Source organism: Oryctolagus cuniculus, chromosome 1, assembly GCF_051225735.1.
Source record: "Oryctolagus cuniculus isolate XC-2025 breed Fujian yellow rabbit chromosome 1, ASM5122573v1, whole genome shotgun sequence".
NCBI classification, from domain to species: domain Eukaryota; kingdom Metazoa; phylum Chordata; class Mammalia; order Lagomorpha; family Leporidae; genus Oryctolagus; species Oryctolagus cuniculus.
In genome coordinates this window covers 17,838,448-17,855,806 of record NC_142867.1, presented here as the reverse complement: position 1 = coordinate 17,855,806, position 17,359 = coordinate 17,838,448, and the positions used below count along the sequence as shown (strand labels likewise).

Here is a 17,359-nt window from a genome sequence, read left to right as displayed (position 1 = left end):
AATACAAAATGAATGCTGTTAGAGCGCATGGTTGAACGGCATCTGGTCCGTCCCTGGCAGTGTGCAACCATCGTCACCTCTGTGTGACTCCAGATGTGTCCATTGCCCGCAGGGTTATGACAGCTGTTAGCTGCCACCTCTCCTTCCCCTTCCTCCCAGCCCCTGGCGCCTCCTGGCCTGTTTTCGGTTTCTATAGGGTTCCATTTTCTGGGCCTTTGTGTAAGTGAAATCATCCAACGTGTGGGCTTCTGGGTCTGGCTTCTTTGTCATAATGTGGTCGAGATTCATCCATGTTGGAGCTGGAATCAAGACTTCATTCCTGGGGCCAGCGCCGTGGCGTTGTAGATTAATTCTCCGCCTGCGGTGCCGATGTCCCTTATGGGCACCGGTGGTTTGAGTCTCAGTTGCTCCTCTTCCAATCCAGCTCTCTGCTATGGCCTGGGAAAGCAATGGAAGATGGCCCAAGTGCTTGGGCCCCTACACCCACATGGGAGACCTGGAAGAAGCTCCTGTCTTTGGATTGGCCCAGCTCCAGCCATTGCGGCCATCTGGGGAGTGAACCAGCAGCTGGAAGATCCTTCTCTCTGTCTCTCTTTCTGTCTGTTACTCTGCCTCTCAAATAAATAAATACATCTTAAAGAAAAAAAAAGACTTCATTTCCTCTGTATGACTGATGGCTGTTCTGTGATGTGGACGTACCACACTTTGTTCATCATTCACCTCTTGGTGGGCGGTTGATTGCTTCTGCCCTGTTGCTCCTGGCAACAGCGCTGCTGCAGCACCTGCTGTCTTATGCAAGCTCCATCCTCTGATTCGGCTCTGGTTCAGGCGCTGGGACTTCTGGTGCCCTCTGATCCTGATCTCGGGGTGGGCTTATTCCTGACCCTCTGATTGATGAGTGTGCTAAAGACAGAAGGGAAAAGTGTCAGAGCGTAAGAGGGAAGGGAGCAGATCTCGAAGTCTGGTAAGTCCCCTGGCACTGTTTGTCTTTGCATACTTTATTTCATTTTCTTCTGAGGGAAGTAGGGAGTGAAAAGTGGTGTTTCTCTAGACATTTTACCTTATAAAAATTGATTTACGAGAGAGGGAGAGGGAGGAGTGAGAAAGCACACATACAAGCACCAAATTGCTGGTTCACTCCCCAGGTGCCTGTAACAGCCAGGGCTGGGCCAGGCCTAAGCCAAGAGCTGAAACTCCATCCAGGTCTCCCATGTGGGTGGCAGGGACCCAAGTACTTGAACCGTTATCTGCTGCCTTGTGGGGTACGCATTAGCAGGAAGCTGGAATCAGAGCCAGGAATTGAACCCAGGCACTTTGAGAAAAGTGTTCTGCCTACTTATGGGCTATCCTGTACTGCTTGATATGCATACAGTTTTTGTTTAAAAAGATTGAGAGGCAGAAGCAGAGAGAGAGAGAGAGATAAAGTTCACTTCCCAAATGGCTGCAGTGGGCAGAGCTGTGCTGATCCGAAGCCAGGAGCCAGGAGCTTCTACCAGGTCTCCCTCGTGGGTGCAGGGGCCCAAGGACTTGGGCCATCTTCTACTGCTTTCCCAGGCCATAGCAGAGAGCTGGATCAGAAGTGGAGCAGCTGAGACTTTGAACCGGTGCCCGTCTGGGATGCCGGCACCACAGGCAGTGGCTTTACCTACTGCACCACTGCGCCGCCGTCTGACATGCGTGTATTATGCACTGCTGGGATGGGAGACACTGGAGGAGCCCTTGCTTGGAGCAGTCATCATTTCTGTGTGATGAGACGTCCCCTCCCCTTCTCCTGGCTGTTTGGAAGTGACCCACTCTGTTAACTCTGGTCACCCCACTCACCGTGTGCAGAACTCGGGAACACCTTCCTCCTGTCCGTTGCAGCTTTGCAACTATTGACCCAGCTCTCCTCATCCCCTGCCGCGTCCTCCCCTCACCAGGCGTGGTAGCCGCTGGTAACCAGCATATTCTCTTCTTCTACGCCAGCAGCTTTGGTAGCCTCGAGGGCCTGTTTCCGTGGAGCCCTTCTTGGTGCACGGCCCCCAGTGCCTTTTGGGGCCCTCTAGGGAGGGGAAGGGCTGTGGTAGGAAGCTGGACTTCCTCTTTCTGCCGTTGGCTTTGATGCTCAATGTACGAATCTGTGGAAACGGGGCCTCCACCCATCTTTTCCCCCTCCATGCGCAGTAGGCTTTGCGTTAATTTTAGAAAGATGAGCTTTCTGTCCATTGTAGTCTTTAAAAAAATATGCATGAAGGCTCTGCCTCGCCAGATAGCTTGCTGGGTGTGGTTTACAGGAATATTTTATCTGGGGGTGGTGTTGGGAGCTGGCAGGCGTGGACTCACCCTGTGACGCGGGAGCCTTGGTTTTTCGTTTTGTTTCATCTGTAAGAAACGAGTCAATGTGGAAATTACTTATCTTGCTGTGTTATTTTGTCAGTGGGTATTGTTTTGTTGCCAGCAGTAGGCAGTACAAACAGGGGTCCTTTAAGCGGAAGGGGAGTTTATCTCCCTGAGCAAGGAGCCTGCAGTAGGGGGCGTCTAGAGTAGGTTGATTAGCAGCTCCGGGATCCAGGTGTTGATCCACTTTCCCTTCAGCCATCTCCAGCAGGTGTATGTTTTCACGGAGTGGCTGCTGCAGCTCCAGATGTCACAGGCAGATCCCAAAGCAGGGTAGTATTTTTTCCCCCCTTGTGCCTTCCTTTTTATTCATGAAGAAGCTCTCCTTTGGGAGCCCTCCCCTTGTAGATCCTGAGGTCCCTGTGCTCTCTGTCTCTTTCTGGGTCTTTGAGTTCAGAGGAAAGAGCTGACAGATATTGGGGAGGTGAGGCCCAGGGAGGTGAGGAGGACCAGAAAGGCAGAGAGCAAGGCCAGCAGCGACGTGGAGCCCTATGATGTCACATGGGTTGGCCGTGAGGCCGGCACGTTGCTGGGTGCTTAGGCTGCAAGGAGAAACCCTGCTGAGCCATCAAGGAGCTGGACGGGTAGGAAGGGACCGTCAAGTCGTCTTTGGAAATGGGATTTTCGTCTTCCCTACATCCTAGCCTAGTTCTCTCTGCTTGCTGTGTAGTGGGAGGTCATGTAGCTGGTAGTCACGCACGTGGACTCTGGAGACCATGTGTGGAGTTCACGCGCAGACCCTGCAGCTCAACTCAGCCGTGACCCACACCCAGCTGCTGGGTTGCAGGGAGGGTCGAGTTCATGTGTGCCCCCCAGGCACCTGCTGAGATGCATCGAGAACACGGACTCAGAGCTGGGATGCTGCTGTCCTGGGAATGCGGCTGCAATCCCTGGACTTGGATTTCCTGAGCTCCGTGCTCCCTGACACGCTACTCTGGGTCGGGGCCATCAACCTGAGCAGAGGGCCTGGCCCAGGCGGGTGCTCAAGGGTTGCTCTCTCAGTGAGTCGTCAGCGCTTTCTCTGTTGGGTCACTTAGCTACGTCTTAGAGCCTTTTGTTCCTATAAGCAGGGTGAGTGCGGGAGCCAGAGCTTGGATGTTTGGATCCAGAAGGGGACACGGTGTGCGGATGCACGGGCAGAGAGACCATACCGAGAGATGGCCAGGGCAGGCCATCCTAGCGTGTTGGGCCCATGTGGCTTCATATTTTCCAAGGACTGGGCAGACGAAGGTTTGCTGCCCCATGCTACTTTCCTAGGCCCTGGCTTTTCTCTCTTTCTCCTCCTCTCCTGTGATCTTTCAGAGATGATGTGGACGGGTGCACAGCACAGGTTGGAGGGGGGTCCAGGCAGGAGGCTGAACTGGAAGTGGTTAGGCCTGACAAGATGAGGGCTTGAAGTTAGAGTGCGAGGCGGGGATGGAAAATCTGAGAGCGGAGGGCCCCGGGGCCAGCCTCTTCCTCTCTTTGGGCTCATTCTTTTTGTTCGGTGGCATTGATTCAGTGTCTTCTTCGTGCACACGGCACTGATGAGGCCTCTGCTCTGATGGGGACCTAGACGGTGATGAGGTGGAGGGTGAAGGGCCTTCGTCTCTGTTGGTTAGACCGGGACTGGTGGAGGGTTTTTGGCCATGCCGTGGGAAGGTCTGGGACCTAGTGCTTTCAGAGGAGGGAATGGTTATGCAAAGGCTCCAAGCGGGAATGGGACACTGAGGGCCGAGGGGGCCGGGTGGGCCGGGCTGGAGTTTGAGCTCCATGCTAATTAAGTGTGGTGGGAAGGTGGAGCACAGGGCTTCCCCCCAACATCCTTGGGTTTCCTTTTGTTCTTCATGAGGTCTGTACTTTGAAAAAAAAAATCTCATTATCCTGGAAGGTGTGTTTACAAAGGAACAGAACACATAACCTTGACTTTCTTTAGACTTTTAACTGAGGAAGTGGTTAATGGGTCACAGTGAACACCCTTGAGGATCCCAAAGATGGAGACCCTGGCAGCTACTCATTGGAAAAGGCTCCAGCTCTCTCCAATACTCATTCTCCCCAGGGCTGCTTCCCCTAGGATCACCAAAAGAGCCTGCTGCCACCCCCCCTGCTGGTGGGAGGAAGGAGAGGCATTTCCGTACTGTGAAAACCCCAGACCCCAGTGGCTTTCTGCCGTAGGTCTGGCTTTACACCTGCACCGGCGACTTGGAGGTGGCCCTGGGGAAGGAGGGTGCTGCTTTGTCCTCGGCCCCAGTTCGTTCTGCGGTGGCACAGGGGGCTGCTCCAGGGTTGGATGTGCGTGTGGGGAAGCACGCTGGGTACCCACCAGGCTGCAGCCTGCACCTATGGGAGTCAGGCCTCTGTAGCTGACTTGCGCGTTTCCTGAGTCCCTGTGTCTGGTGTCCCAGGACAGCATGCTGTTGCTTAATGTACTTCTTAACACCCCACCCCGGCATTAAATCCTCAACCGCTTTATGTCTGATTTGCATTTTCCAAGGCTGAATGAATCTGCTGACTTCCGTTTTCTGTTTCTGTTACAGATCCTGTGCGCAGGTGACTGTGAGTACCATTTTCCTCCATTCTCCTGTTGTTCGCTACCACCCCCTAGTGGACACAAGGCAACATGAACAGCTGTATGAAAATCACAGGAAATACTCATTTGTTGAAAGCCCTGTTGTTTCCATTTTGTCCTTAGATGTGGTATGAAGGTAGAAACAGCAAATGACAGAAAAAAATCAGTTAATTATGCAACCCTGATATATTAAAAAAATCAATATTTTCTGTGATTTTTTTTCTAGCCCATACCGATGGCTGATTTAATTTGGTTGAAACTGTACTGTTATTTTATGTGCTGTTATCCCATAAGTATTTGCTGGTGCTGCTGCACTGCCACAATTCAAAAATGATTGCCTGGGTTTGTATAACGTCTGGGAGACCAGAGGTGGCCTCACATTATATTTTGCTTTATATGAAGGATTGAGTCTTAATTGCTGACCCACACTGGTCCATTCCATGGTCTGTACTCAAATGAGGAGAATGAGGACACAATAGAAGTTTTTGACCAAACTAAATGCATATATTCAGTTGAAAGTACTGCCCATTCTGGGATTATGACCTGAGCGTTTTGGCCATAAAATGGTTCTGTAAGAAATAAAGATGATAGTAATTGGGGTTTTTTTTTTAAGCATATCTCTGGAAAAAAAATTGGTAGTTTTTATTTGTTCCCCAAATTTGAGAACTTTTTTTTTCCTTTTCTGATTGGAAAAATACCAAAATCTGTGAACCATAGAGATTGGTTTCACACTGCCATGCGAAGGAGGCACACTTGCTGAAACCTTCTAATAAGCAAATCTGAGTTAATCACAGTGATTATGCAAAGCTGTGCAAGCAGTGGGGAGAGCCCCGAAGTTGGGTGTTCTCCCGCTAATCAGTCGGTGACGAATCGGGTAGATCCTCCCGCAGGTTTGACACTGGTGCAGAAAGAGAAGGCTTCTGGACATGGACTTAGCCCGTAGCCAGGGCTCTTCGCACAGCTCTTTCCGTGGAAAGGGGTTTGTCCTGGGCCTCCAGGGTTATGGAATCAGTGGAAGGGTGACGTGTTGGGTGGCTGGGACTGCCATACTGGGTTCCACAGTTCTGGAGACTGGAAGTCAGAAGCCAAGGTCATAGCAGACTTGGTCTCCTCTTGGCTTGTGGGAGGCCATGTTCTCCCTGTGTCTTTACATGGTGGTCCTCTAGCCAGTGTGTTGTCTGTGTCCTAATCTCTTCTTATAAGGACACAGCCATAGCCCATTGGGGTCCTCCCAGATGACCTCATTTTGACGTAATTCCCACATTAAAGACCCAATCTCTAAGTCTAGTCACATCCTGGGTTACTTGGTTGGGGTTAAAACTTAACCATGTGGATTCTTGGGGAATGCACCCCAGCTCGTGACAACTGGGGAGCGGGCCTCAGGACAGCCCGACCGAGGTGAGGCGCGTCATCTGCTGTCCCTGGCACAGACAGTAGAGAGAGGGATCAGGAAACCTGTGCCGTCCCTACGGGCTCCAAGAGCGTGGGGTCAGGAAGCTGCAGCCGCCACCACAGTGAGGCTCCCGTCGCATCCATATTCCAGCCACAGGAAGGCGGCAGGCTAACAGCAGAGCTCCCATCTTTAAGTCTTGCAGGGCTTCCTTCTGTTCATACTGGGTTGGCCAGAACTTAGTCACATGGCTGGATCTTGCTGCAAGGGAGGCTGGGAAATGTAGTCTTTGTTCCCCAAAGCTGAGTACAGATAAAACCTCTGGGAGTATATGACGAAGGAAGAAGAGGGTGTTGAATGAATTTTGGGAACAGCAGCCTCTGCTGCAACTCCCGAAAGAGAGGCTGTGGGAGGCTTGGAAATGTGTTCAAGGTCGAGCAGCCTGGAGCAGCCCCGGTTCTCCTCCAGAGCCCGAGCCCTTGACCATGGGGCTTCTGCCTTGTCTCATTTCCTGTGCATGACTCTGTACAACTTAAGCTCCTGATGTCTGTATTCCTTTTTTAAAACATTAGATTTTATTTGATTATTTTATTTGAGAGACAGAAGAGGGAGAGAGAGAGAGGGAGAGACAGAGAGATGGATGGACACAGAGAGGTCCCATTTGCTGACTCATTCCCTAAATACCCACAATAGCCAGGGCTGGGCCAGGCCAAAGCTGGGAGCTGGGAGCTCCATGCAGGTCTCCCCTGTGGGTGGCAGAGACCCAGAACCATCATCTGCTGCCATCCAGAGTATGCGTTAGCAGGAAGGCGGAATCAGGAGTGGAGCCAGAACTTGAACCCAACACTGTGGTATGGGATGTGGGCCTCCCATCCAGTGTCTTAAGCAGGAGGCACAACGCCTGCCCCTGTGGGGTCTGCACTTGTGAGGCCACAGTGCTCTCTGCCTGGCTAGCGACACTGCTGTCCAAGGGACTCCTGTTGTAGGTGGTGATACAGAGTAGAGGAGAGACCAGTTGTCCCAAGCTTGCATTTCCTCCCTGTGTGGATGTTTGTGAGGGTTGGCTTCTGGCCAGATTCTGAATCTATTCATTCCATTTTCCCACAGTCCCTGGTTCGGTTTCTGACTTTCGAGTGACGAGTGTCAGCACGAGGGAGGTCAGCTTAGCGTGGAGCAGCAATGACTCGGAGTCCTTCAGGCTGTATGCCACGCAGGATGGAGCCGGCTGGTCCTGGGAGGGAACCACCACCAACCAGAGCATCACCATCGGCGACTTATACCCCGGGACCAGTTACCACTTTGAAATATTTGCCCAAGGACCAAATGGGACTGAAGAGGCACCCCAGAGAGTTTCCTGTACAACTGGTAAGCAAGTGGGCTGGGTTTGCTGTCCAACAGTTGTGTTTCTTTTTTTTTTTTAAGCTTTTATTTAGTAAATATAAATTTCCAAAGTACAGCTTATGGACAATGGCTTCCCCCCCCCATAACTTCCCTCCCACCTGCACCCCTCCCATCTCTCGCTCCCTCTCCCATTCCATTCACATCAAGACTCATTTTCAATTATCTTTATATACAGAAGATCGATTTAGTATATATTAAGTAAAGATTTCATCAGTTTGCATCCACACAGAACATAAAGTGTAAAATACTGTTTGAGTACTAGTTATAACATTAATTCACATTGGACAAAACATTAAGGACAGAGATCCCACATGAGGAGTAAGTACACAGTGACTCCTGTTGTTGACTTAACAATTTGACACTCTTGTTTATGGCATCAGTAATTTCCCTAGGCTAACTAACAGTTGTGTTTCTTAAAGGAAGTCTTATAATTTGTAAGTGCTGGTTTTCTAAATACTGTTTTTCTTTAAGTTATCAAAACCTTAAAAAATTTCATTATAACAATAATGCATTTTTATTACATAAAATGTAGCCATGAGAGAATAAGAAAAAAAAATCACATGTAAGCTGTCAACCAGGGATATACTCGTTGATAGCTTTTGGTGTATGATGTTTTACGATTACATGATATGGACATATCCACACACACACAACACGTGCGTGCTCTTATCTTCCACCAACACTGAGGTCATCCTGGACCTGCTGCTTCCCCCTCTAACCAGCCTGTGATGAACGTTCTTCACTGTCAGCATGAGTATCTTTACAGGGGGCCTTCAGCACCTGCCTGGCATTTCATTGCTCAAATCAGATTTCGCAGATAGTAATTGCTCACAGGCCAAGACTGGTCAGTTGTCTGCTTTTGCAGAGTTTTATTGGAACAGAACCACAGGCTGGTTATGTACTGCCTGTGGCTGCCTGTATGCGATCATGACCCTTCCCATTTCCTGAGTCCTGGGCTTGTCCAGTGCTTTTCAAAGTGTGGCCCAGGGATCTCTGGAGATCCTCTAGATTCTTCTGAGGTCTCTGTGTGCGTGGTTATTGCAACAATACTGGAATATTGCTTAGTTTTTTTCACTTTCATAAGTGTACAGTAGAGTATTCCAAATGCTATGTGACATTGTCACACTAATAGCTAATGGGATATATTCTTGTATAATTCTGTATTTAAAAATTAGTGGCTTTAATTTCTAACATTACAAATATTGATAAGTGTAGCCTGCATAAACAAACATTCTCTGAGAGCCTTCCTCATTTTTAAGGAGTTATCTCAAAAAAATTTAAGAACTACTCATCAAGAAGTATTCTAAATTGTTTACCTACTGCCGTTTTGTTGGGCAGGTAGATTATTTTTACAGTTTTTTATAGATACTGTAGTAGTGTGATAATTTTAGGCTAACTGATATTGATAAAATTATTCCATGAAAAAAGTTTAAATGAATCATTGGATTATTCCTAGGTTGATGAGAGAATGACTTAGGCATTCCTAGGGAGCTAATGTTTGTCGTTTTTAAAAATGTATGGTTCTGGTGGGGCCTGTGCTATATGTAGTAGGCTAAGCCTTTGCCATGCTGGCATCCTATATGGCTGCTGGTTCGAGTCCCTGCTACTCCTCTTCCAATCCAGCTTTCTGCTAATGCACCTGGGAAAGCAGTGGAAAATGGCCCAAATACTCGGGCCCCTGCTCTCATATGGGAGACCCAGAAGAAGCTCCTGGCTTCAGATCAGCTCAGCTCTGGTCACTGCAGCCATTTGGGGAGTGAATCAGCAGCTGGAAGACCTTTCTCTCTGTGTCTCCCTCTCTCTGTCTGAACTCTATCTCGCAAATAAATAAATAAATATTTTTTAAAAGGATGGTTCTAGGCTAGGATGTCCCTCAGCGCTGCAACAGCTACGGTGGTCCTCGAGTATAGGGGCCTCATGAGATGGTCAGCCCGGAGTATCTGTGGACAGGTGTCTGCTGAGGGCTGTTCCTGAAAAAATCAGTCACTGAAGACTGAAGCAAGTGCCTGCCTCTTCAACTATGCAGCCATGGCTACACGGCCACTAGGATCAAGAACCGTCAGGAACATATGACATCACCAGAAAGAGAGAAGAAAGTGCCAGCGACCGACTCCACGGAGCTGGAGATGAGTGCATTCCCCACAGAATGCAGAGTCACTTAGGGAGCTCAGCAAAGTTCCAGAAAATACAAGAACACAGTTCAGAGAAATGAGGGAAACAATAAGGCATCAGAAAGACATTTAATAGCGAGATTGAAAAAATGAGTGAAAGGAAAAATGCAGCAGAGAGCATAAAAAGCAGAATTAAGCAGGAGAAAGAATCTGTGGATTTGAGGAGAGGTTATTGAAAACACACAGAGGAAGAAAAAGAAAACAGAATCAAAAGGAATGAAGAAAACTTATAGGATTTATGTCTGCATCGAGAGAACAGACATTGAAGTCGCTGGAGTTGAAGAGAGTAGAGAGAGATGAATGGAGAGGAAGCTTGAAGAAATAGTGGAAAACTTTCCAGACCTGGAGGAAGATTGAAGATCCAGGTGCACAAAGTTTAAACGGCTGGACTCATGCTGAGTCCAGGTAGGACGGACCCAGCACATACTGTCAGAAATCGGGGACAGTGAGAGCACCCTGACACCAGTAGGAGGAGGGAGTCTGGCAGCTGAGCTGTAGACTCTGTCTGCACAGAAGCTTCGAGGCCAGAGACGGGGGAAGACACATCCAGATGCTAGAGGACAGACACTGCCAAGCCAGGGTCCTGTACCCAGCCAGACTCCCCCAAGACACAAACTGAGGGAATCCATCGCCACCAGATCTGTGTTAAAGAAATGGTACAGGGACTTCTTCAAATGGAAAGGAAAAGAGACACTGTGCATACCGCAAAAACATTGGGAAGTATAACAGTGACCGGTAAAAGTACACAGTCAAATTCAGAATACTCCCAGCGTGATCATGGTGGTGTGTCGTTGGTAGGAAGATGAAGAGACAAAACTGTAAATGATGATAGCTGCAATATTTTGTCAGGGAATGTATAGTATAAAAGGATCAGAAATTCAGTCCGTGGGGCTTATGTTGGCCCCATGTAGTCTGATATTCGAATGACACAGGGTAAATGAGTATGGTCCCTGTGCAAGGACGACACACAGACTTGTGAAGCCTTCCACCTGTTTTTTTGTCATACTCCTTCTGTAGTAAAGCCATTAGGTCTTTGACTGTAATGCAAATTAAAAATGTTATCTCAAAAGGTAATTAATTTAGGTTGCAAAAAATCAAAATGTGAGGGAGAAGACTGGAGTAAAAGTATAGGTTGTGTGTGTGTGTGTGTGAGAGAGAGAGAGAGAGAGAGAGAGTGAGACAGTGGGGGCGGGTGTGGGGAGCAACTCGGACTAGACTGTTACTAGACTTATTCTATGCATCTGCTCTCCCACAATATGGCGCTGGGAGAGGAGGAAACAGCTTCTACACAGCTGCCTCCAGTTCAACCAATAAACAGCAGGACCTGCTCCTGATTGGAGGAGAGCAGCGTACTCGGCGTGTGGGTAGCAGAGTTGGGATTGGTGGAAGAGGACTATAAAGGAAGAGAGAGACAACATGCACCAGGAACATCTATCTGAAGGAACACCTGAGCAGCCCCCGAGAGAGCCGGCCGGCGGTGTGCCGCTCCCCAGCGGAAGTGGGGAAAGTGGCAGGGGGGCCCCCCCACTCCACGGAGGTGGAGGGACGGCAGCCAACCTGGAAAGAACCAGCAGCAAACCCGGGAAGGGCCGAGCAGACAAAAGAACAGCGCAGGGTTTAGTGTCGCTCCTCCACGAAGAGGGGGAGCAACAGGCGGGTATCAAGGTTACCAGTTTAAGTGACCTGTTACAGGATTTTTTGGGAAGCTGTAGTAGGTACACACACATACACACACACACACACGCACACACACACAGAGAACAAGGAATTAAAACATAGCACTAGGGGCTGGCTCTGTGGCATAGTGGGTAAAGCTGCCTGCAATGCTGGCATCCCACATGGGTGCCGGTTTGAGTCCCAACTGCTCCTTTTCCAGTCCAGCTCTCTGCTATGGCCTGTGAAAGCAGTAGAAGATGGCCCAAGTCCTTGGGCCCCTGAACCTGTGTGGGAGACCTGGAGGAAGCTCCTGGGTCCTGACCCTGGATTGGCCCAGCTCTGGCTGTTGTGGCCATTTGGGGAGTGAACCAGTGGATGGAAGACCTCTCTCCCCCCTCTCTGTGCCTCTGCCTCTCTGTAACTCTGCCTTTCAAATAAATGAAACAAAACAAAACAAAACATACCACTAAAGGCAAATACTCCACTACAAGGAAGACAGGAAGAAAAGAACAAAACAACTGGGAAACAACAAAGTGGCAATAGGAGGTCCTTCCCTATCAGTAACAACCTTGACTGTAAATGAAGCCAATACTTGATTCTTCTCAACCCATGTGCAGTAGTCTCCTGGATAGATTATACATTAGGCCAGAAAACAAGACTTAGCGAGCTTAAGGATGTTGGAATCTTAGTAGGTATCTGACCGTGATGGTATAAAACTAAAGTCAGCAGGAGGAGGAGCTTAGAAAAACTCACAAGCCCATGAAAGCGAAGGACAGACTCCTGGACAAGCAGGGGTCAGTGGCCAATGCCTTTATTGCCTTTACTCTTTTGGGCAACCCCAGACTCTTTGAGAGTGAAGTCTCGACCTCCTGTGTTTCATTCTGCTTCTGGTTGGTACTCCTCAATCTTGAGTTTAATTAGAAGGCATCCATTTGGTAGTGTTATTAACCATGATGGCGTCCATTGGTTTCCATTGGTTGAAATGTGTCTTGTGCATCTATAATTTCACCAAGGTGTATAGAGGTGTGGTGATTTTGAGTAAACCCACATGGCAGATGCTGGGCAGAATTGGATTCTGGACCCAGATATTTTTTTGTGGCCAAATCCAGTGACCTTGTTCCTTGTGTCATGGTGATTCAGTACTACTCGTTTGCGTTTAGTATGGTGTGTTAGAGCTGTTGGCAGGAGAACCTGCAGTCGAGAGGTTTGAAGGGATTAATTCCAGGTCGCACGGCTGAAAAGGTGGAGCAGGTCTTTTTTTTTTTTTTTTTAAATTTTAAAAAAGATTTATTTATTTATTTGAAAATCAGAGTTACACAGAGAGAGAGGAGAGGCAGAGAGAGAGAGAGGTCTTCCATCCGATGGTTCACTCCCAGTTGGCCACAATGGCCAGAGCTGCGCCGATCCGATCTGGGTCTCCCACGCAGGTGCAGAGGCCCAAGCACTTGGGCCATCTTCTGCTTTCCAAGGCCATAGCAGAGAGCTGGATGGGAAGTGGAGCAGCCAGGTCTTGAACTGGTGCCCATATGGGATGCTGGTGCTTCAGGCCAGAGCTTTAACCCGCTGCGCCACAGTGCTGGCCCCCTGAGCAGATCTTTTAAGTGTGGATCTGGATTCCAAGACCAGTCCTTTCATCTTTCTGCTGTCCTGCCCCGTGTCACTTTTATGTCAGAAAAACTGTCGAGCTGTCTCCTGATGTTAGACATACTGCAATGTCTCCTTGCCTGCAGTGTTTGCTGAGAATTTGGGGCGGGGGGGAGACTGATTTGGCATCTTGGTTCTCCCTTTTTATGAGCCTCTACAGAGATTGAATCCCATGTCCCAGGCTCAGCCAGCACTGGCCAGCTTCTGTCAATTTCCCAGCCCTGTACTTAAAGATGGGCTGGTGCAGGGAAGTCTAGGAGGTGAGCACAGAGAATTGATAACTTCATGAAATTCACTTCCGGAAAGCGGACATGCAGAACAGATCTTACGTTGCTTTTTTTTTAAATGTCATTTTTCTTCTTTTTTCCTTGAAAACCGTATTTAAATAGAACCCAGTCCTGTGTTTGACATTGAAGTTGCTTCTATCAGCCCTACCAGCGTGGTCCTCACCTGGAAAAGCAATGACACTGCTGCTTCTGAGTACATCTACAGAGTAAGCAATAAGATGGAGAACGAGTGGGTGATGACGGACAAAAACCAGACGAGTTGCAACGTCACAGGCCTAAGCCCAGCGACTGCATATACGTTCTCCGTCTCCCCAGGAGTAGGCAATGGGACTTGGGGAGAACCCAGGTTCAAAAATGTCACAACAGGTAAGGTGACTGGCTCCCTTCCTTCTCATTCTGTGTCCTGGCACCTTGTCTGTGTGGGGGGGTACCCATTGGAGAGACATTGCTTTTCACAACCTCGAGGAAGAGGAAGGGTTTTGTGTTGTTCCCAAGCCAGGAGCTGAGGTGGTGGTCCTGTTCATTCAGTATTAAGGTCCTGTGTGTCTTTTGAAGTCTTAACGACTCACAACTGGTTGGTTTTGAAAAATCTTTCGTTACTGTTCATTAATATCTACTGTTTTGCTAAGGCTCTGAAGTAGAGGCCTCGTTGGAAATGTGTTTCGATGGTGTCAGTAATTACTAGCCTTTGAACTCCCTGGGAAGCTGACCCTGTGTTTCTATTCGCAGGAGTTTCCGTCAGGCAGGGCTGTTTGGTACTCTTGATAGCGAGTGTAAGTTTCAAATGGAATAAGACCCAATGACATTTAGATTCTGATTAAGGTTAGACAGCTTAGATTTTCATTTAGCCTAGAGGTTGTTACCCCAAGCCTCTCATTAGAGCTGCAAAGTTAAATAAAGGTGAAAAGCACCAAAATTAACCAACCACAATACCACCGAAACATCACGCAAGAAGCTCTTTTTAAGGTGAGCAGCACTAAAGATCTGAGAAAGAAGTCCTCGGTGGGTGTTCTGAATGGGGTGTGGCCGGGAGTGGGCTTGCCGTGGCAGCCTGGCCTCTCGGTGCGCGGGGTCTGGATGAGCAGTGTGGAACACAGCACCTCTTCAGGATGCCAAACAGCAAACAGCAATCCACTGGCTTTCACGTGCCTTTCAGCCCGGACACTTTCTTTAAACAAACCTTGCTCAGAAGCCCAGTAAGTGAAAATAAGAACTTCAGAGAGAGGAGCCATGGGAACGGGTGTAACAGGCACCTGGAACCAGCCCCGTGTGCCTCGGCTCCGTTTGAGAGGGAGCAGCCCCAGAGAAGCTGCGAGAGGGAACCAAGGGGAGGACAGAGAGACTGCGAGGGAGGGTTGACGAGCAAGAGGACACACACTATTTCTTCATTTTTACTTGACACAAAAAAATTAGACGTACTGTGGGGTCTTGTGGTGTTTTAATATGTGTGTACTTTGCATGATGTTCGGGTCAGGGTAAACATCTGTCTCCTCCAACATTTCACACTCGTGTAAGGTGAAGACATTTAAAATCCTTCTTTCTTTACCTGTAGTCGCCCTCTGGTGCAATGGAGCACCAGAATATCTACTCCTAGTTAGAACTTAGCATTATTAGGCCGGCGCTGCAGCTCACTAGGCTAATCCTCTGCCTGCGGCACAGGTACCCCGGGTTCTAGTCCCGGTTGGGTCACCGGATTCTGTCCCAGTTGCTCCTCTTCCAGTCCAGCTCTCTGCTGTGGCCTGGGAAGGCAGTGGAGGATGGCCCAAGTGCTTGGGCCTTGCACCTGCATGGGAGACCAGGAGGAAGCACCTGGCTCCTGGCTTCTGATTGGCGCAGCGCGCCGGCTGTAGGAGCCATTTGGGGGGTGAACCAACAGAAGGAGGACCTTTCTCACTAACTCTGCCTGTCAAAAAAAAAAAAAAAAAGAACTTAGCATTATTAGTTGTTTTTCCTCCATCATCTCCTCCTTTCCTACTCTTCCCAGCCTCTGGAAACCATCGTTACAGTCTCAACTTCTATGAGACCAACTTTTTAAAAAAATGTTTCATATGTGTGGCATTGTGCAAACTTACTTCTTGGCTTACTTCACTCAACATACTGACCTCAGTTTGCATCGATGTTGCAGATGACAAGGTTCATCCTCTTCTGTGGCTGAGTGGTGTTCCATTGCAGATGCACACCCCACGTTGTGCTTATCCACTCACCAGTAGATGGACATTGAGGTTGTTTGTAATTTTTGGCTATTGTGAATAGCGCTGCAGTACACATGGGACTGCAGACGTCTCTTCAACAGCCCGATTTCTTTTCCCTTGGATATATTCCAGCAGTGGAATTGTTGGACCATATGCTAGATCTGTTTTAGTTTTTTTTGAGGAACCTCCGTACTGTTTTCCACAATGGCTGTGCCAATTTACATTCTTACCAGCAGAGTGCAAGGGTTCCGTTTCCTTCACATCCTTGTCAGTGCTTGTTATCTTTTGTCTTTTTGGTAATAGCCAGTAGAAGTGGTTTTGGGGACAGGGTGACACACAGTTGTTGACCATGGCGAAGAGGAGGCAGTAGCAGTGAGCGTGCTTGGCCACCATAAGGCCCCTTGAGGACAGGACTCTGCCAGAAGAGAGTTCGTCAGCTACTGAGTACTGAGTGTGTACGGATGTAGCTGTCCTTAGTACACAGCCTAGGAACCTAGGGCTGCAGCTGGAGATGCTGGTGCGTGGCGAAGTTCATTTCTTCTGAGATCTCAGGGCATCGTGCATCAGGTGGAAACCAGGCAGCCTTCCTCCAGTCCACTGTGGTCCCAAGATGTTCTTTGTTTTTTTTTTTTTTTTTTTGACAGGCAGAGTGGACAGAGAGAGAGAGACAGAGAGAAAGGTCTTCCTTTACCGTTGGTTCACCCCCCAATGGCAGCTGCGGCTGGTGCGTTGCGACTGCTGCACCGCGCTGATCCGAAGGCAGGAGCCAGGTGCTTCTCCTGGTCTCCCATGGGGTGCAGGGCCCAAGCACTTGGGCCATCCTCCACTGCACTCCCTGGCCACAGCAGAGAGCTGGCCTGGAAGAGGGGCAACCGGGACACAATCCGGCACCCCGACTGGGACTAGAACCTGGTGTGCCGGTGCCGCAGGCGGAAGATTAGCCTAGTGAGCCGCGGCGCCCGCTGGAGTTAGTCTTAAAGAGTAGAACAGATCCTAAGCATTTTTGGTTTTAAGGTTTATTCCTTCTCCTCTTTTCTGCATGATAGTTTGGTTTTCCTTTACCATGAAATGATGGAAATGAACTGAACTCTGTTGTAAGGGAAGTGTTTTTAGTATTTTAGTTACATTGAATCAGCAGTGACCCCAGTTATTCTTAAAGTGGAGTGACTGCAGATACCATGTTCCATTTATGTCCGTGGTGTGTTTTTATTACAGAGCCTGAACCAGTTTCTGGACTGCACATTGTCTTCGTGGGTGTGACAGAGGCCACTCTGCGCTGGAGCAGTCACAATGGCACCGCCTTCTGCCGGATGTTCCTGGAAAGCTATGGGAGCCATGATTTGCCGACCCCGGATGCTGCGGTCAATATTTCAGACCTGAAGCCAGGGTTTCAATACAGAGTCATTTGGCATTTTCTAGAGTCAAATGAGACAGAGGGAGACCCCATGGTTCCAGAAGGTGTCTGGGGTGAGTCACCCTATGGGGTTTGGCTTTTGATAACTTAGGAGTTGAAAAAAATACTGTTTTTTTTTTTTTTTTTTTTAATATCTGTGTAGGATTTTACAGTTTTTAGAGGGCTTTTCCTCCATGCTTCGGTTTGATCCCACAGCTGTCTGAGGAAGGAAGGGAAAGTGATCTGATTTTATGAGTGAACGCACCGAGGTTCAGAGTGGCAGTGGGGCGGCCGAGAAAGC

The 17,359-nt window shown here is 48.9% G+C and overlaps 1 protein-coding gene and 1 non-coding gene across 2 annotated transcripts in view; both read left to right on the top strand.

Annotated features, from left to right (window-relative positions):
* PTPRJ (protein tyrosine phosphatase receptor type J) overlaps positions 1-17,359 on the top strand; it is a 172,193-nt gene that overhangs the window by 112,261 nt on the left and 42,573 nt on the right. The window contains exons 2-5 of the mRNA XM_017348393.4: positions 4,893-4,911; positions 7,422-7,679; positions 13,576-13,839; positions 16,881-17,132. Coding sequence (XP_017203882.4) covers positions 4,893-4,911; positions 7,422-7,679; positions 13,576-13,839; positions 16,881-17,132 — 793 coding nt within the window. The remainder of the gene's footprint in view (positions 1-4,892; positions 4,912-7,421; positions 7,680-13,575; positions 13,840-16,880; positions 17,133-17,359) is intronic.
* On the top strand, positions 10,774-10,881 carry LOC127485113 (U6 spliceosomal RNA). The gene has a single exon (XR_007912286.3). It is a non-coding gene; the product is annotated as a U6 spliceosomal RNA (small nuclear RNA).